Source organism: Nerophis lumbriciformis, linkage group LG07 (assembly GCF_033978685.3).
Source record: "Nerophis lumbriciformis linkage group LG07, RoL_Nlum_v2.1, whole genome shotgun sequence".
In the NCBI taxonomy this organism is placed as follows: domain Eukaryota; kingdom Metazoa; phylum Chordata; class Actinopteri; order Syngnathiformes; family Syngnathidae; genus Nerophis; species Nerophis lumbriciformis.
In genome coordinates, this window is record NC_084554.2 from 11,239,667 (window position 1) to 11,253,583 (window position 13,917).

At 40.1% G+C, this 13,917-nt stretch overlaps 1 protein-coding gene across 8 annotated transcripts in view; it reads right to left on the bottom strand.

Moving 5' to 3' along the window:
* LOC133609842 (sickle tail protein) overlaps positions 1-10,081 on the bottom strand; it is a 264,761-nt gene extending 254,680 nt beyond the window's left edge. For 2 of the 8 annotated variants that reach the window (XM_061965840.1, XM_061965839.1), the window contains exon 1: positions 8,864-10,076. In XM_061965840.1, the coding sequence (XP_061821824.1) occupies positions 8,864-9,170 (307 nt within the window). In that variant the 5' untranslated portion in view covers positions 9,171-10,076. Of the gene's footprint in view, positions 1-8,863 lie in introns of all 8 variants that reach the window. The other 6 variants (XM_061965842.1, XM_061965841.1, XM_061965837.1 and 3 more) reach the window with 5 other exon arrangements.
* Between the last annotated feature and the right edge of the window lie 3,836 nt (positions 10,082-13,917).

A 13,917-nucleotide genomic window follows, 5' to 3' on the forward strand; every position in this document is an offset into this window, starting at 1 on the left:
AAAAAGTGAAAATGAATAATTTATTCAAAACAAAACAGAACAAATAAAAAATTGTGTGCACTTACCTTATTTTCCGGACTATAAGGCGCACTTAAAATCCTTTTTTTCCCCCTCAAAACTCGACAGTGCGCCTTATAACCCGGTGCGCCTAAAGTTTCGTTGAGCTTACCGACCTCGAAGCTATTTTATTTGGTACATGGCGTAATGATAAGTGTGACCGGTAGATGGCAGTCAAACATAAGAGATAGGTGTAGGCTGCACTATGACGGCAATATGACTCAAGTAAACAACACCAACATTTTATATGTTCCATTGAAAATATAGAACATTACACACGGCGCTCAAAAATCTATCGAAATGTTTTTAGTACGACTTTGGTAAGCTATGAAGCCGCACCGCTTGATGTGCTTCAAAATAAGATGTATTATTATGGTGTGTGTATAAGGTAAGACATATTATCTGCCGTTTTGTTTCACAATATTACCGTATTTTTCGGAGGATAAGACTTATACTCCGAAAAGGAGTATAAGTCAACTTTCCTTACTTTCTGATACCTGCTGATCTGTATTTGGGATCTGCATAAGTCCTTAAAATTTGCACGCGTCCGCCTTTGTAATCCGTAGTCGATAAGCTTCTTCTTTTCCTCTATCTTCTTGTTATGGGACATTCATCCTCCGCTGTTGCCATTTCTAATATAAAGTAGTGTAAAGTTCTTACTTATATCTGTCAGTAAACTCGCCATGAAAGCGCTAAAACATACCGGTGTAGTGAGTTTACATTATTCACCCAAGGAACTTTAGTTACCGTATTATTCGGAGTATAAGTCACTCCGGAGTATAAGTCGCACCGGCCGAACATGCATAATAAAGAAGGAAAAAAACATATATAAGTCGCACTGGAGTATAAGTCACATTTTTTGGGGAAATTTATTTGATAAAAGCCAACACCAAGAATAGACATTTGAAAGGCAATTTAAAATAAATAAAGAATAGTGAACAACAGGCTGAATAAGTGTACGTTATATGAGGCATAAATAACCAACTGAGAAGGTGCCTGGTATGTTAACATAACATATTATGGTAAGAGTCATTCAAATAACTATAACATATAGAACATGCTATATGTTTACCAAACAATCTGTCACTCCTAATCGCTAAATCCCATGAAATCTTATACGTCTAGTCTCTTACGTGAATGAGCTGAATAATATTTGATATTTTACGGTGATGTGTTAATAATTTCACACATAAGTCGCTCCTGAGTATAAGTCGCACCCCCGGCCAAACTATGAAAAAAACTGCGACTTATAGTCCGAAAAATACGGTATGCAGAAGCAACTTTCCTTACCTTCTGATATGTATTTGGGATCTGCATAAGTCCTGAAAAATTGCGCGGGTCCGCCTTTGTAGTGCGTGCCGACGCCGTAGTCGATAAGCTTCTTCTTTTTCTCTATCTTCTTGTTATGGGACATTCATCCTCCACTGTTGCCATTTCTAATATAAAGTAGTGTAAAGTTCTTACTTATATCTGTCAGTAAACTCGCCATGAAAGCGCTAAAACATACCGGTGTTGTGAGTTAACATTATTCACCCGAGGAACTTTAGTTATTAAAGAGATCCGGTCGGACGGTTTTTCACGGGACACATTTCCGGCGTTGTTGTTTCCGAATGAGGAGATGCTGCTCCGTTATTGATTGAAGTAATTAAAACAGTTAGCTCCATGTTTTGACACTTCTTCCACTCCCGTCCGCACCGCTTGATGGATTGTACTGTGCTTCAACATAGGAGTATTATTATGGTGTGTGTATAAGGTAAGACATATTATCTGGCGTTTTGCTTCTCAATATTATGCAAAGGCAACTTTTCTTACTTTCTGGTACCTGCTGATCTGTATTTGGGATCTGCATAAATCCTGAAAGATTGTGCGCATCCGCCTTTGTAGTGCATGCCAACAACATAGTCGATAAGCTTGTTCTTTTTCTCTATCTTCTTAATATGAGACATTCATCCTCCGCTGTTGCCATTTCTGATATAAAGTAGTGTAAAGTTCTTACTTATATCTGTCAATAAACTCACCATGAAAGCACTAAAACATACCGGTATAGTGAGTTAACATTATTCACCCAAGGAACTTTAGTTATTAGAGGGTTCCGGTCGGACGGTTATTCACGGGACACGTTGTTTCCGGATGAGGAGATGCTGCTCCGTTATTGATTGAAGTAAAGTCTGAATGTCATTAAAACAGTTAGCGCCATCTTTTGACACTTCTTCCACTCCCGTCCTTGCACGCTACACCGCTTCAACAAAGATGACGGGGAGAAGACACTGTCGAAGGTGAGCCACGTAAATAAGACTGCCCAGAAACATCATCGATGCAACATTTTGACCAAATAACCACCATTACATGTTATGTAGACCAGTGTTTTTCAACCACTAGTGTGCCGTGAGATACAGTCTGGTGTGCCGTGGGAGATTATCTAATTTCACCGATTTGGGGTAAAAAATATTTGCAAACCAGTAATTATAGTCTGTAAATGATGTGTTGTTGTTGAGTGTTGGTGCTGTCTAGAGCTTGGCAGAGTAACCGTGTAATACTCTTCCATATCAGTAGGTGGCTAATTGCTTTGTAGATGTCGGAAACAGCGGGAGGCAGTGTGCAGGTAAAAGGGTGTCTAATGCTTAAACCAAAAATAAACAAAAGGTGAGTGCCCCTAAGAAAAGGCATTGAAGCTTAGGGAAGGCTATGCAGAACGAAACTCAAACTGAACTGGCTACAAAGTAAACAAAAACAGAATGCTGGATGACAGCAAAGACTTACTGTGGAGCAAAGATGGCGTCCACAATGTACATCCGAACATGACATGACAATCGACAATGTCCCCCATGAAGAAAGATAAAAACAAAGTAGATGCGGGAAATATCGCTCAAAGGAAGACTTGAAACTGCTCCAGGAAAATACCAAAAAAAGAGAAAAAGCCACCAAAATAGGAGCGCAAGACAAGAACTAAAACACTACACACAGGAAAACTGCAAAAAAACTCCAAATAAGTCATGGCGTGATGTGACAGGTGGTGACAGTACACCTACTTTGAGACAAGAGCTATATTGATGCATGGTTGGTTATGCTTTAAAGTCATATCCAACATGCGTGCCTCCGGATTTTGTCAACACAAAAAATGTGCCTTCGCTCAAAAAAGGTTGAAAATCACTGATGTAGACCACAAGGAAGTCTTTTACATTTAAAAAAAAATTATAATATGACTCCTTTAATGCGCCTTATAATCCGGTGCGTCTTATATATGAAAAAAGATCAAAAATAGACCAAAATTCGACATCAAATCTTGAGTTTTAAGTTTGAAGGTTTTTTCAAGTGCAAAACTTGAGCTCCATAACCCCGCCTTCTTTCGTAATCAGTGCCCCGCTGAGGCACAAGCGCAGCCTGTAGCCTGCAGCGCTTTCTCAAATACACAATCAGCTGTCAGAGCCCTGCCTTGGCAACACAGGGAAGCATACATCGGACTGCACAAGACACTGATGAATTAGCCTCACAGAGGGGGGGGGGAAATGTCTTAAATTTGAATGACTTGGTTTATGAATGGGGTGGTTGTGCTGCAGGTATAACGTCTCTTTTGTGAGTGAGATTCGACAAAAAAAAAAAAAAAAAGCGACTGTTGCCGTTATAATTAGTATCTTGGCAGGACCTGTAGCAACAAGTGGTTTCTGAGGCCGGGTGATGACACAACAAATGCATTTCCTTTCCCTGAAGGGAAGACTCCAAACAACACCAAGAGTTACGAGGCCTTTTTCAGGAACGTTATGTTGCTTTGGCCAACTTTTTCAAAAAAATTTTTTAACATATTTACGTCAATAAATAGACGTAGTGAGGATGATTTTACTGTACGATTATCAGTGTTAGGCAACTTACTTCAAAAAAAGTAATAGATTACAGTTGCTCATTACTTTCCCAAAAAAGTAATTGAATTACTCACGGAATTATTCTTTAATATATGGAATTAATTACTAGAGAAAGTACAAACCCCGTTTCCATATGAGTTGGGAAATTGTGTTAGATGTAAATATAAACGGAATACAATGATTTGCAAATCCTTTTCAACCCATATTCAGTTGAATATGCTACAAAGACAACATATTTGATGTTCAAACTCATAAACTTTATTTTTTTTTTGCAAATAATAATTAACATAGAATTTTAATAACACTCAGTAAACGTTTGGGAACTGAGGAGACACATTTTTTAAGCTGTTCAGGTGGAATTCTTGCTTGATGTACAGCTTAAGTTGTTCAACAGTCCGGGGGTCTCCGTTGTGGTATTTTAGGCTTCATTTTCAATGGGAGACAGGTCTGGACTACAGGCAGGCCAGTCTAGTACGCGCACTCTTTTACTATGAAGCCACGTTGATGTAACACGTGGCTCGGCATTGTCTTGCTGAAATAAGCAGGGGCGTCCATGGTAACGTTGCTTGGATGGCAACATATGTTGCTCCAAAACCTGTATGTACCTTTCAGCATTAATGGTGCCTTCACAGATGTAAGTTACCCATGTCTTGGGCACTAATATACCCCCATACCATCACAGATGCTGGCTTTTCAACTTTGCGCCTATAACAATCCGGATGGTTCTTTTCCTCTTTGGTCCGGAGGACACGACGTCCACAGCTTCCAAAAACAATTTGAAATGTGGACTCGTCAGACCACAGAACACTTTTCCACTTTGTATCAGTCCATCTTAGATGAGCTCAGGCCCAGCGAAGCCGACAGCGTTTCTGGGTGTTGTTGATAAACGATTTTCGCCTTGCATAGGAGAGTTTTAACTTGCACTTACAGCTGTAGCGACCAACTGTAGTTACTGACAGTGAGTTTCTGAAGTATTCCTGAGCCCATGTGGTGATATCCTTTACACACTGATGTCGTTTGTTGATGCAGTACAGCCTGAGGGATCGAAGGTCATGGGCTAAGCTGCTTACGTGCAGTGATTTCTCCAGATTCTCTGAACCCTTTGATGATATTACGGACCGTAGATGGTGAAATCCCTAAATTCCTTGCAATAGCTGGTTGAGAAAGGTTTTTCTTAAACTGTTCAACAATTTGCTCACGCATTTGTTGACAAAGTGGTGACCCTCGCCACATCCTTGTTTGTGAATGACTGAGCATTTCATGGAATCTACTTTTATACCCAATCATGGCACCCACCTGTTCCCAATTTGCCTGCACACCTGTGGGATGTTCCAAATAAGTGTTTGATGAGCATTCCTCAACTTTATCAGTATTTATTGCCACCTTTCCCAACTTCTTTGTCACGTGTTGCTGGCATCAAATTCTAATGTTAATGATTATTTGCAAAAAAAAAAAAAAAAATGTTTATCAGTTTGAACATCAAATATGTTGTCTTTGTAGCATATTCAACTGAATATGGGTTGAAAAGGATTTGCAAATCATTGTATTCCGTTTATATTTACATCTAACACAATTTCCCAACTCATATGGAAACAGGGTTTGTATTTAGTGGTTAATTTTTTTGTTACTTTTATATATCTAGTGTATGTAGTTGAGATGTTTCATGAGAGAAGAGCGCGTGAGTGTGCCGGAGTTTGCTGATGGCAGTCATCAAAGAGTTACGAGGCCTTTTTCAGGAACGTTATGTTGCTTTGGCCAACCTTTTCACAGTGTAGGCATTTTTTAACGTATTTACGTCAATAAATAGACGTAGTGAGGATGAGTGACAAAAAAAAAGCTAGATTTTACTGTACGATTATCAGTGTTAGGCAACTTACTTTAAAAAAAAGTAATAGATTACAGTTGCTAAATACTTTCCCAAAAAAGTAATTGAATTACTCACATAATTATTCTTTAATATATGGAATTAATTACTAGAGAAAGTATTTAGTGGTTAATTTTTTTGTTACTTTTATATATCTGGTGTATGTCGTTGAGATATTTCATGAGAGAAGAGCGCGTGAGTGTGTCGGAGTTTGCTGATGGCAGTCATCAAAAGAGTTACGAAGCCTTTTACAGGAACGTTATGTTGCTTTGGTGAACTTTTTCACAGGTTAGGCATTTTTTGAACGTATTTACGTCAATAGACTTACTGTAGTGAAGATGAGTGACAAAAAAAACCTAGATTTTACTGTATGATTATCAGTGTTAGGCAACTTACTTTAAAAAAGTAATAGATTACAGTTGCTAATTATTTTCTCCAAAAAAGTAATTTAATTACTCACAGAATTATTCTTTAATAGATGGAATTAATTACTAGAGAAATTATTTAATGGTTACTTTTTTGTTACTTTTATATATCTGGTGTATGTTGTTGAGATATTTCATGAGAGAAGAGCGCGTGAGTGTGCCGGAGTTTGCTGATGGCAGTCATCAAAGAGTTACGAGGCCTTTTTCAGGAACGTTATGTTGCTTTGGCCAACTTTTTCACAGCGTAGGCATTTTTTGAACGTATTTACGTCAATAAATAGACTTAGTGAGGACAAGTGACAAAAAAAAAAAGAAGCTAGATTTTACTGTACGATTATCAGTGTTAGGCAACTTACTTTACAAAAGTAATAGATTACAGTTGCTAAATACTTCCCCAAAAAAAGTAATTGAATTACTCACGGAATTATTCTTTAATATATGGAGTTAATTACTAAAGAAAGTATTTAATGGTTAATTTTTTTTGTTACTTTTATGTATGTATGTAGTTGAGATGTTTCATGAGAGAAGAGCGCGCGAGTGTGCCGGAGTTTGCTGACGGCAGCACATGTGAAATGTTTTTACTGGGAGTTTATAAAGCGATTGAACGAGCGCCAATGGCTGTGTCTTGTAGGATATTTATTGCTGATGATTGTCACTTTATTGAGTATTCACTATTCCCCCGTAGTAGTAGAGTGCGCGCGTGTGCACGTGCAATGGCTGCCGCTTGCACAAGTAAAGAGCCGCTTCCTGATGGGAACTTGTTGGGATTCTAAAGCGGTCTTATCCACGTCAAAAGTAACATGCCAGGTTACAACAACCTTATCGATAACGTACATAATCAATACATAATTAATGAGATTACTTGCTACTAGCTATAGAATTAACGTAAAAATAAAGACAACTTCAGATTGTTTTCTTTGTCCTACATAGGCCAAAAATAGAACAAGCACATTCTGAAAATGTACAACAATCCTCTTAGCAAAACGCTTCAAGTTAGTTGAAATTTCTGAGGGAAAAATTGGTGCGGTTTCAAAAACAAGAACACAATGAACTTCCACTTTGTCTCAGTGTTTTTACACAGCCATTAAACTTTCAGCACTTCCTGTTCAGCATTCTCATGTTGCCAGTTCACCATTAAAAACAAGTTTGGAAAAACAACCGAGTGTTTCCTCAATTGGTGAAATCCACAACTGCCACAACACATTCATTTAATTGTCAATCGTCAAAATGACACCATGACAGCCAAATTAAAGGTAACATAACTACAAACTTAACCAATGTGAACAGGTTAGATTGAAGCATAAAATCAAATAGAACAAACAAATGTAGAAACACACATTTTTACAACAGAGTTCAGGGTGCGTATCATGCATTCAACCAATTGCGAGCGCTGCACGGAACTCCAACTACAAAGATGATGGTTATGTTGACTTAAGTCTTTGCATCTTACCGTTTCATTATTTTATCCGTTGAATGGATACTTTACAATGAAAGAAGGTATTGCGAGTCGCTTCAGCATCAGTCTGCCGCCATCTGCTGCCAGCCACAACAGGAGCAGCGGCAGCCAATCCAGAGGGCGCTTAAAGTCAGCTGACACGTCATCTTTAAACAGTGTGATGTGGGTTACACTTGAATTGCTATCGCGACATCCAGTGGACACATTTAGAACCGCAGTTTCTTTCATTGAAAAAAAATGAAGCTCGTTTTTATATTGGCAAACTGATCTTGCTGGTTTGCGGGCCAGATCAAACCTGTGTGCGTTTGACACCCCCCGGTGTAGTGGATCCTTTGCCATTAACCCTTGTGTGGTGTTCGGGTCTGTGGGACCCGTTTTCATTTTTTATTAAAAGAAAAATGATACAATTAATTAATTTTTCAAACTGAGACTCACTGACTTTGGCTCATTTTCTGTGAAGAACATATATCAGAATACATATTTAATGACCACACACCATACACCCCCCCCTACACATTTCTATTACATATAAGATGTCCGGGGCTAATAGAAGTGTGGAAATGGATGTTCTGTGTACCACACACACACACACACACACACACACACACACACACACACACACACACACACACACACACACACACACACACACACACACACACACACACACACACACACACAGCAGGCCTAGACAGCAGGCCTAGACAGGAAGAGGCCAGAGTGTAAGTACACAGAACATCAGAGGGTCAAATGTGCGAGAAAATGAGAGCAGACAGTGTTGACACACAATGTTGCAATCTGTGGGACGCAGAAACTGGCAGAGAAATTTTCCGTGCAACATTCATATTGTTGTTACTCAGCCAGTGTTGGTGGGTCTGATGGACCCGTTGCATTTTGTGGCTTTTAATGCCTCACAATCAAACATGTTTATGTTAAAATACTGAACAGATGTTTATTGGGATAAGGTAAACATCTGTTCAGTATTTTAACATAAAAGTGTTTGATTGTGAGGCATTAAAAGCCACAAAATGCAACGGGTCCATCAGACCCACAAACGCTGGCTGAGTAACAAGAATATGAACATTACACAAGGGTTAAATGACCATGGCGTTTTTAATCGTGGTTAATAGTAAAAACGGTTATGAGGAATATGAAGAAAATGTGCAGAAGACAAGGTGAGGATTATATTTCCAAGATGACTTACTCTGTACAGAGCCTTGTTCCTGTCTGGGTGCTTTAGGCAGGCTGGTTCTGCTCTTAGAAGGGTTGGACTCCATGGCCGGTCCCGCTTCACCCGGGCCCCGTGCCTTGTCCTGGGGCCCGGCGGCTGATACCGATTTCTGTTTGGTCAACAAGCTGTCAGTGCCCGCCCTCATCAGCTTCTCGCCCACGCTGAGGAGCCGGGCCTGACCGGCCATAGCGGCCGTGCCGGGGCATTCCTTCCTGGGAGAGGGCAGCTTGGACGCGGCCCTGGCCGACGGAGGCCGGGCCAGCCTGGAGGCTTTAGACATGCTGCGTGGCGGTAGAGCTCAGTCGGTGTGACTCCGGCCGCGTCCTGTGGATTCCCTCAGCTCCCGGTGGCTCTCCAGCGTGTTGTGACTGGTGCAGGTAGGCTGGGAGGCCAAAGGAGGGAGGGAACTTTTGGGAAGCCTAGGACTAAAGGAGAGGGGGGTGGGTGTTATTAGCTCTTTTGAAGATGGTCTCCTCTCCTGACGTGGCCTCCTGGGATCTTCTTCCAAAACAAACTAAACCTGTGGAGTGGCAGGACAAACTCTGCCAAAACTAACAGAGTCATAAATCTTACGGTCACTGCTTGACGGAGCTTCTGATAAGGCTCATCATTCCTACCTCGAGTGTTTGGTTTCCATGTTAGCCCATTGTTCTTGGTCTTGAGTCTTATTTGTTGAGCATGCCAGGAGTCGGTCCGGAGAAGAAAAAAAGGGTCAATAAAAAATGCGAAGAGAGAAAGTCCTCCTTCAGGTGCAGCTGCTCAAACTGTTCCAGATGTGAGCGCCCTGCTTGGTGTCGTTACGTCAATCCCCAGAGTTCTTCCCGTGCCGCTTCCAATCCTCCTCCTCCTCCTCCCTCAATCATCCTCGTCTTTCTCTCCGTCTCTTGTCCCCAGAGTCCGGCCGAGCGTGCGCTCTCTTCGCATGTCAGACGACGATTCCGGCGAGCCGAGTCAGGAATCAAGCGCTTGCCTTCGCTCGCCGGCGGAATTTACGGGAGGATTAAAAAAAAAAAAGAAGCGCAAAACGAGCGTGTGGGTCGATGCGAGTTGCTGCGCCAAAAAACATCAGCTGTGACAGAAGTGGGGGGAACAGAAAAGGAGGAGTTGGCTGAAGGAGAGGCAGCGAGGAAGAGAAGATCACAGCTTTGAGACTTTCTTTGCCATGAGACAAATTGCTAGGAGCGAACACTTGGCCTACAAACAGAACTGCGGCGATGGTTGCCAAACAAGTGTGTCGCCGGCGGAGCAACTTTCCACCCGCAAAGAGGATTTTGCGGCCATCACCGGATTGGAATTGTGCATTTTTGCCGAAGCTTTGATCGGCGAACTCTGGAGACGGGTTCATGACAGAGGCTGTTTCATCCCCGTGCCAATGACACTTGTGTAATGCGCCGGGTCACCATTGCGTGCTCGCAGACTCAACGCCAGAAAAATGGATTACAGATTGCCAGAGGATCCAGCATGGCCGTGGAACATGTTACAAAAGAGCAACAGTCTGCAGTGGACTGACTGGCCGATTGATCCGATTTTTGTAAAAATGTACACGATTAGTCATGATTAACTCAGTTGTATACTCTAGCCTTTAAATAGACCCCCTTTTTAGACTAGTTGATCTGCCGTTTCTTTTCTTTTCTGCCCCCCTCACCCTTGTGGAAGGGGGGGGCACAGGTCCGGTGGCCATGGATGAAGTGCTGGCTGTCCAGAGTCGGGACCCGGGGTGGACCGCTTGCCTGTGCATCGGTTGGGGACATCTCTGTGCTGACCCGTCTCCGCTCGGGATGGTCTCCTGCTCACCCCACCATCGACTGGACTCTCACTATTATGTCAGATCCACTATGGACTGGACTCTCACTATTATGTTAGATCCACTATGGACTGGACTCTCACCATTATGTTAGATCCACTATGGACTGGACTCTCACTATTATGTTAGATCCACTATGGACTGGACTCTCACTATTATGTTAGATCCACTATGGACTGGACTCTCACTATTATGTTAGATCCACTATGGTCTGGACTCTCACTATTATGTTAGATCCACTATGGACTGGACTCTCACTATTATGCTAGATCCACTATGGACTGGACTCTCACACTATTATGTTAGATCCACTATGGACTGGACTCTCACTATTATGTTAGATCCACTATGGACTGGACTCTCACTATTATATTAGATCCACCATGGACTGGACTTTCACAATATTATGCTAGACCAGTGGTTCTTAACCTTGTTGGAGGTACCGAACCCCAGCAGTTTCATATGTGCATTCACCGTGCATTTAGTGAAAAATAAAATGTTTTTTTTCAAATTCAAGACAAAGTTATATGTTTTTGGTAACACTTTAGTATGAGGAACATATTCTAAGTAACAAAGACTTAATTTAGAGTTATTTGGACTCTAGGGGAACATATTCTAAGTAACAAATACCTAATTTAGAGTTTTTTGGACACTAAAGGAACATATTCTAAGTAACAAAAACTTAATTTGGATTTTTTGGACACTAGGGGAACATATTCTAAGTAATAAAGACTTAATTTAGAGTTATTTGGACTCTAGGGGAACATATTCTAAGTAACAAAGACTTAATTTAGAGATTTTTGGACACTAGGGGAACATATTCTAAGTAACAAAGACTTAATTTAGAGTTTTTTGGACACTAGTGGAACATATTCTAAGTAATAAAGACTTAATTTAGAGTTATTTGGACACTAGGGGAACATATTGTAAGTAATAAAGACTTAATTTAGAGTTATTTGGACTCTAGGGGAACATATTCTAAGTAATAAAGACTTAATTTAGAGTTATTTGGACACTAGGGGAACATATTCTAAGTAATAAAGACTTAATTTAGAGTTATTTGGACACTAGGGGAACATATTCTAAGTAACAAATACTTAATTTAGAGTTATTTGGACACTAGGGGAACATATTGTAAGTAATAAAGACTTAATTTAGAGTTATTTGGACTCTAGGGGAACATATTCTAAGTAACAAATACCTAATTTAGAGTTATTTGGACACTAGGGGAACATATTCTAAGTAATAAAGACTTAATTTAGAGTTATTTGGACACTAGGGGAACATATTCTAAGTAATAAAGACTTAATTTAGAGTTATTTGGACACTAGGGGAACATATTGTAAGTAATAAAGACTTAATTTAGAGTTATTTGGACTCTAGGGGAACATATTCTAAGTAATAAAGACTTAATTTAGAGTTATTTGGACACTAGGGGAACATATTCTAAGTAATAAAGACTTAATTGAGAGTTATTTGGACACTAGGGGAACATATTCTAAGTAACAAAGACTTAATTTAGAGTTTTTTGGACACTAGGGGAACATATTCTAAGTAACAAAGACTTAATTTAGAGTTATTTGGACACTAGAGGAACATATTCTAAGTAACAAAGACTTAATTTAGAGTTTTTTGGACACTAGGGGAACATATTCTAAGTAATAAAGACTTAATTTAGAGTTATTTGGACTCTAGGGGAACATATTCTAAGTAACAAATACCTAATTTAGAGTTTTTTGGACACTAGGGGAACATATTCTAAGTAACAAAGACTTAATTTAGAGTTTTCTGGACACTAAGGGAACATATTCTAAGTAACAAAGACTTAATTTAGAGTTATTTGGACACTAGGGGAACATATTCTAAGTAACAAATACTTAATTTAGAGTTTTTTGGACACTAGGGGAACATATTCTAAGAAACAAAGACTTAATTTAGAGTTTTTGGACACTAGGGGAACATATTCTAACTAACAAAGACTTAATTTAGAGTTTTTTGGACACTAGGGGAACATATTCTAAGTAACAAAGACTTACTTTAGAGTTATTTGGTTAGGGTTAGGGTCACGGGTTAGAGGGTTAGGGTTATAATAAGGTCATGCCAAATAAGGCATTAATAAGTACTTAATAATGACTAGTTAAGAGCCAATATGTTAATAATTTGCATGTTAATAAGCAACTAATTAATGGTGAATATGTTCCCCATACTAAAGTGTTACCATGTTTTTTTACTGGTGCACAAAATGAAGCGTGCATGAACATCACCTTGTTCAAAGAACAAAACCAACACAGTGCATAAACTCACAACAAATTACACACCTGCAAATCAGTCTGACTTCTGCTGTTGCCGTATCCGTAATACGCCGATAGGGAGAAGTTTTTATTTACACGATGAGTCGGGTGTGTCTTGACCTCCGCCGAATTCCTGAGCCCGACTCACCGAACCCCTAGGGTTCCATCGAACCCATGTTAAGAACCACTGTGCTAGACCCACTCGACATTGCATCCGGTCTCCCCTAGAGGGAGGGGAGGGGTCACCCACATCTGCGGTCCTCGCCAAGGTTTCTCATAGTCATTCACATTGACATACCACTGGGTTGTGAGTTTTTCCTTGCCCTTATGTGGGATCTGAACCGAGAATGTCGTTGTGACTTGTGCAGCCCTTTGAGACACTTGTGATTTAGGGCTATATAAATAAACATTGATTGATGATTGATAGTGCCTTTTAATGCCATTCACAAACGCCGATCCTGTCCGGCTGACAAGTGCCTAGCAGGGAATAATGTGTCTCCATACACAGTTTAGAGCAGGGGGTGTCAAAGTCATTTTATGGAGGGAAATCTATTCCCGAGTGGGCCGTAATGGTACAATCATGGCGTGATAACTTAAAAATAAAGACAACTCCAGTTTGTTTTCTTTGGTCAAAAAATAGAACGAGCACATTATGAAAAACGTACAAATCACAAATAATCCTCTGGACAAAACACTTGAAAATTCTGAGGAAATTGGTGCAGCTTCAAAAACACAATGACCTTAGACTCAGTCTCAGTGGATCTCCAAAGCCAGGATTAAACTTTAAGTCACAGTTTTTCCGGGATTGAACAAAAAACACAACATGTAAACTCTTCTAGGCATAGGCGCTGATCTACATTTCTGCCAGTAGGTGTATTAGTGTTGCCCCGATACCAAAAGTATTTCAGTACTTTTTCGATACTTTTCGGTAC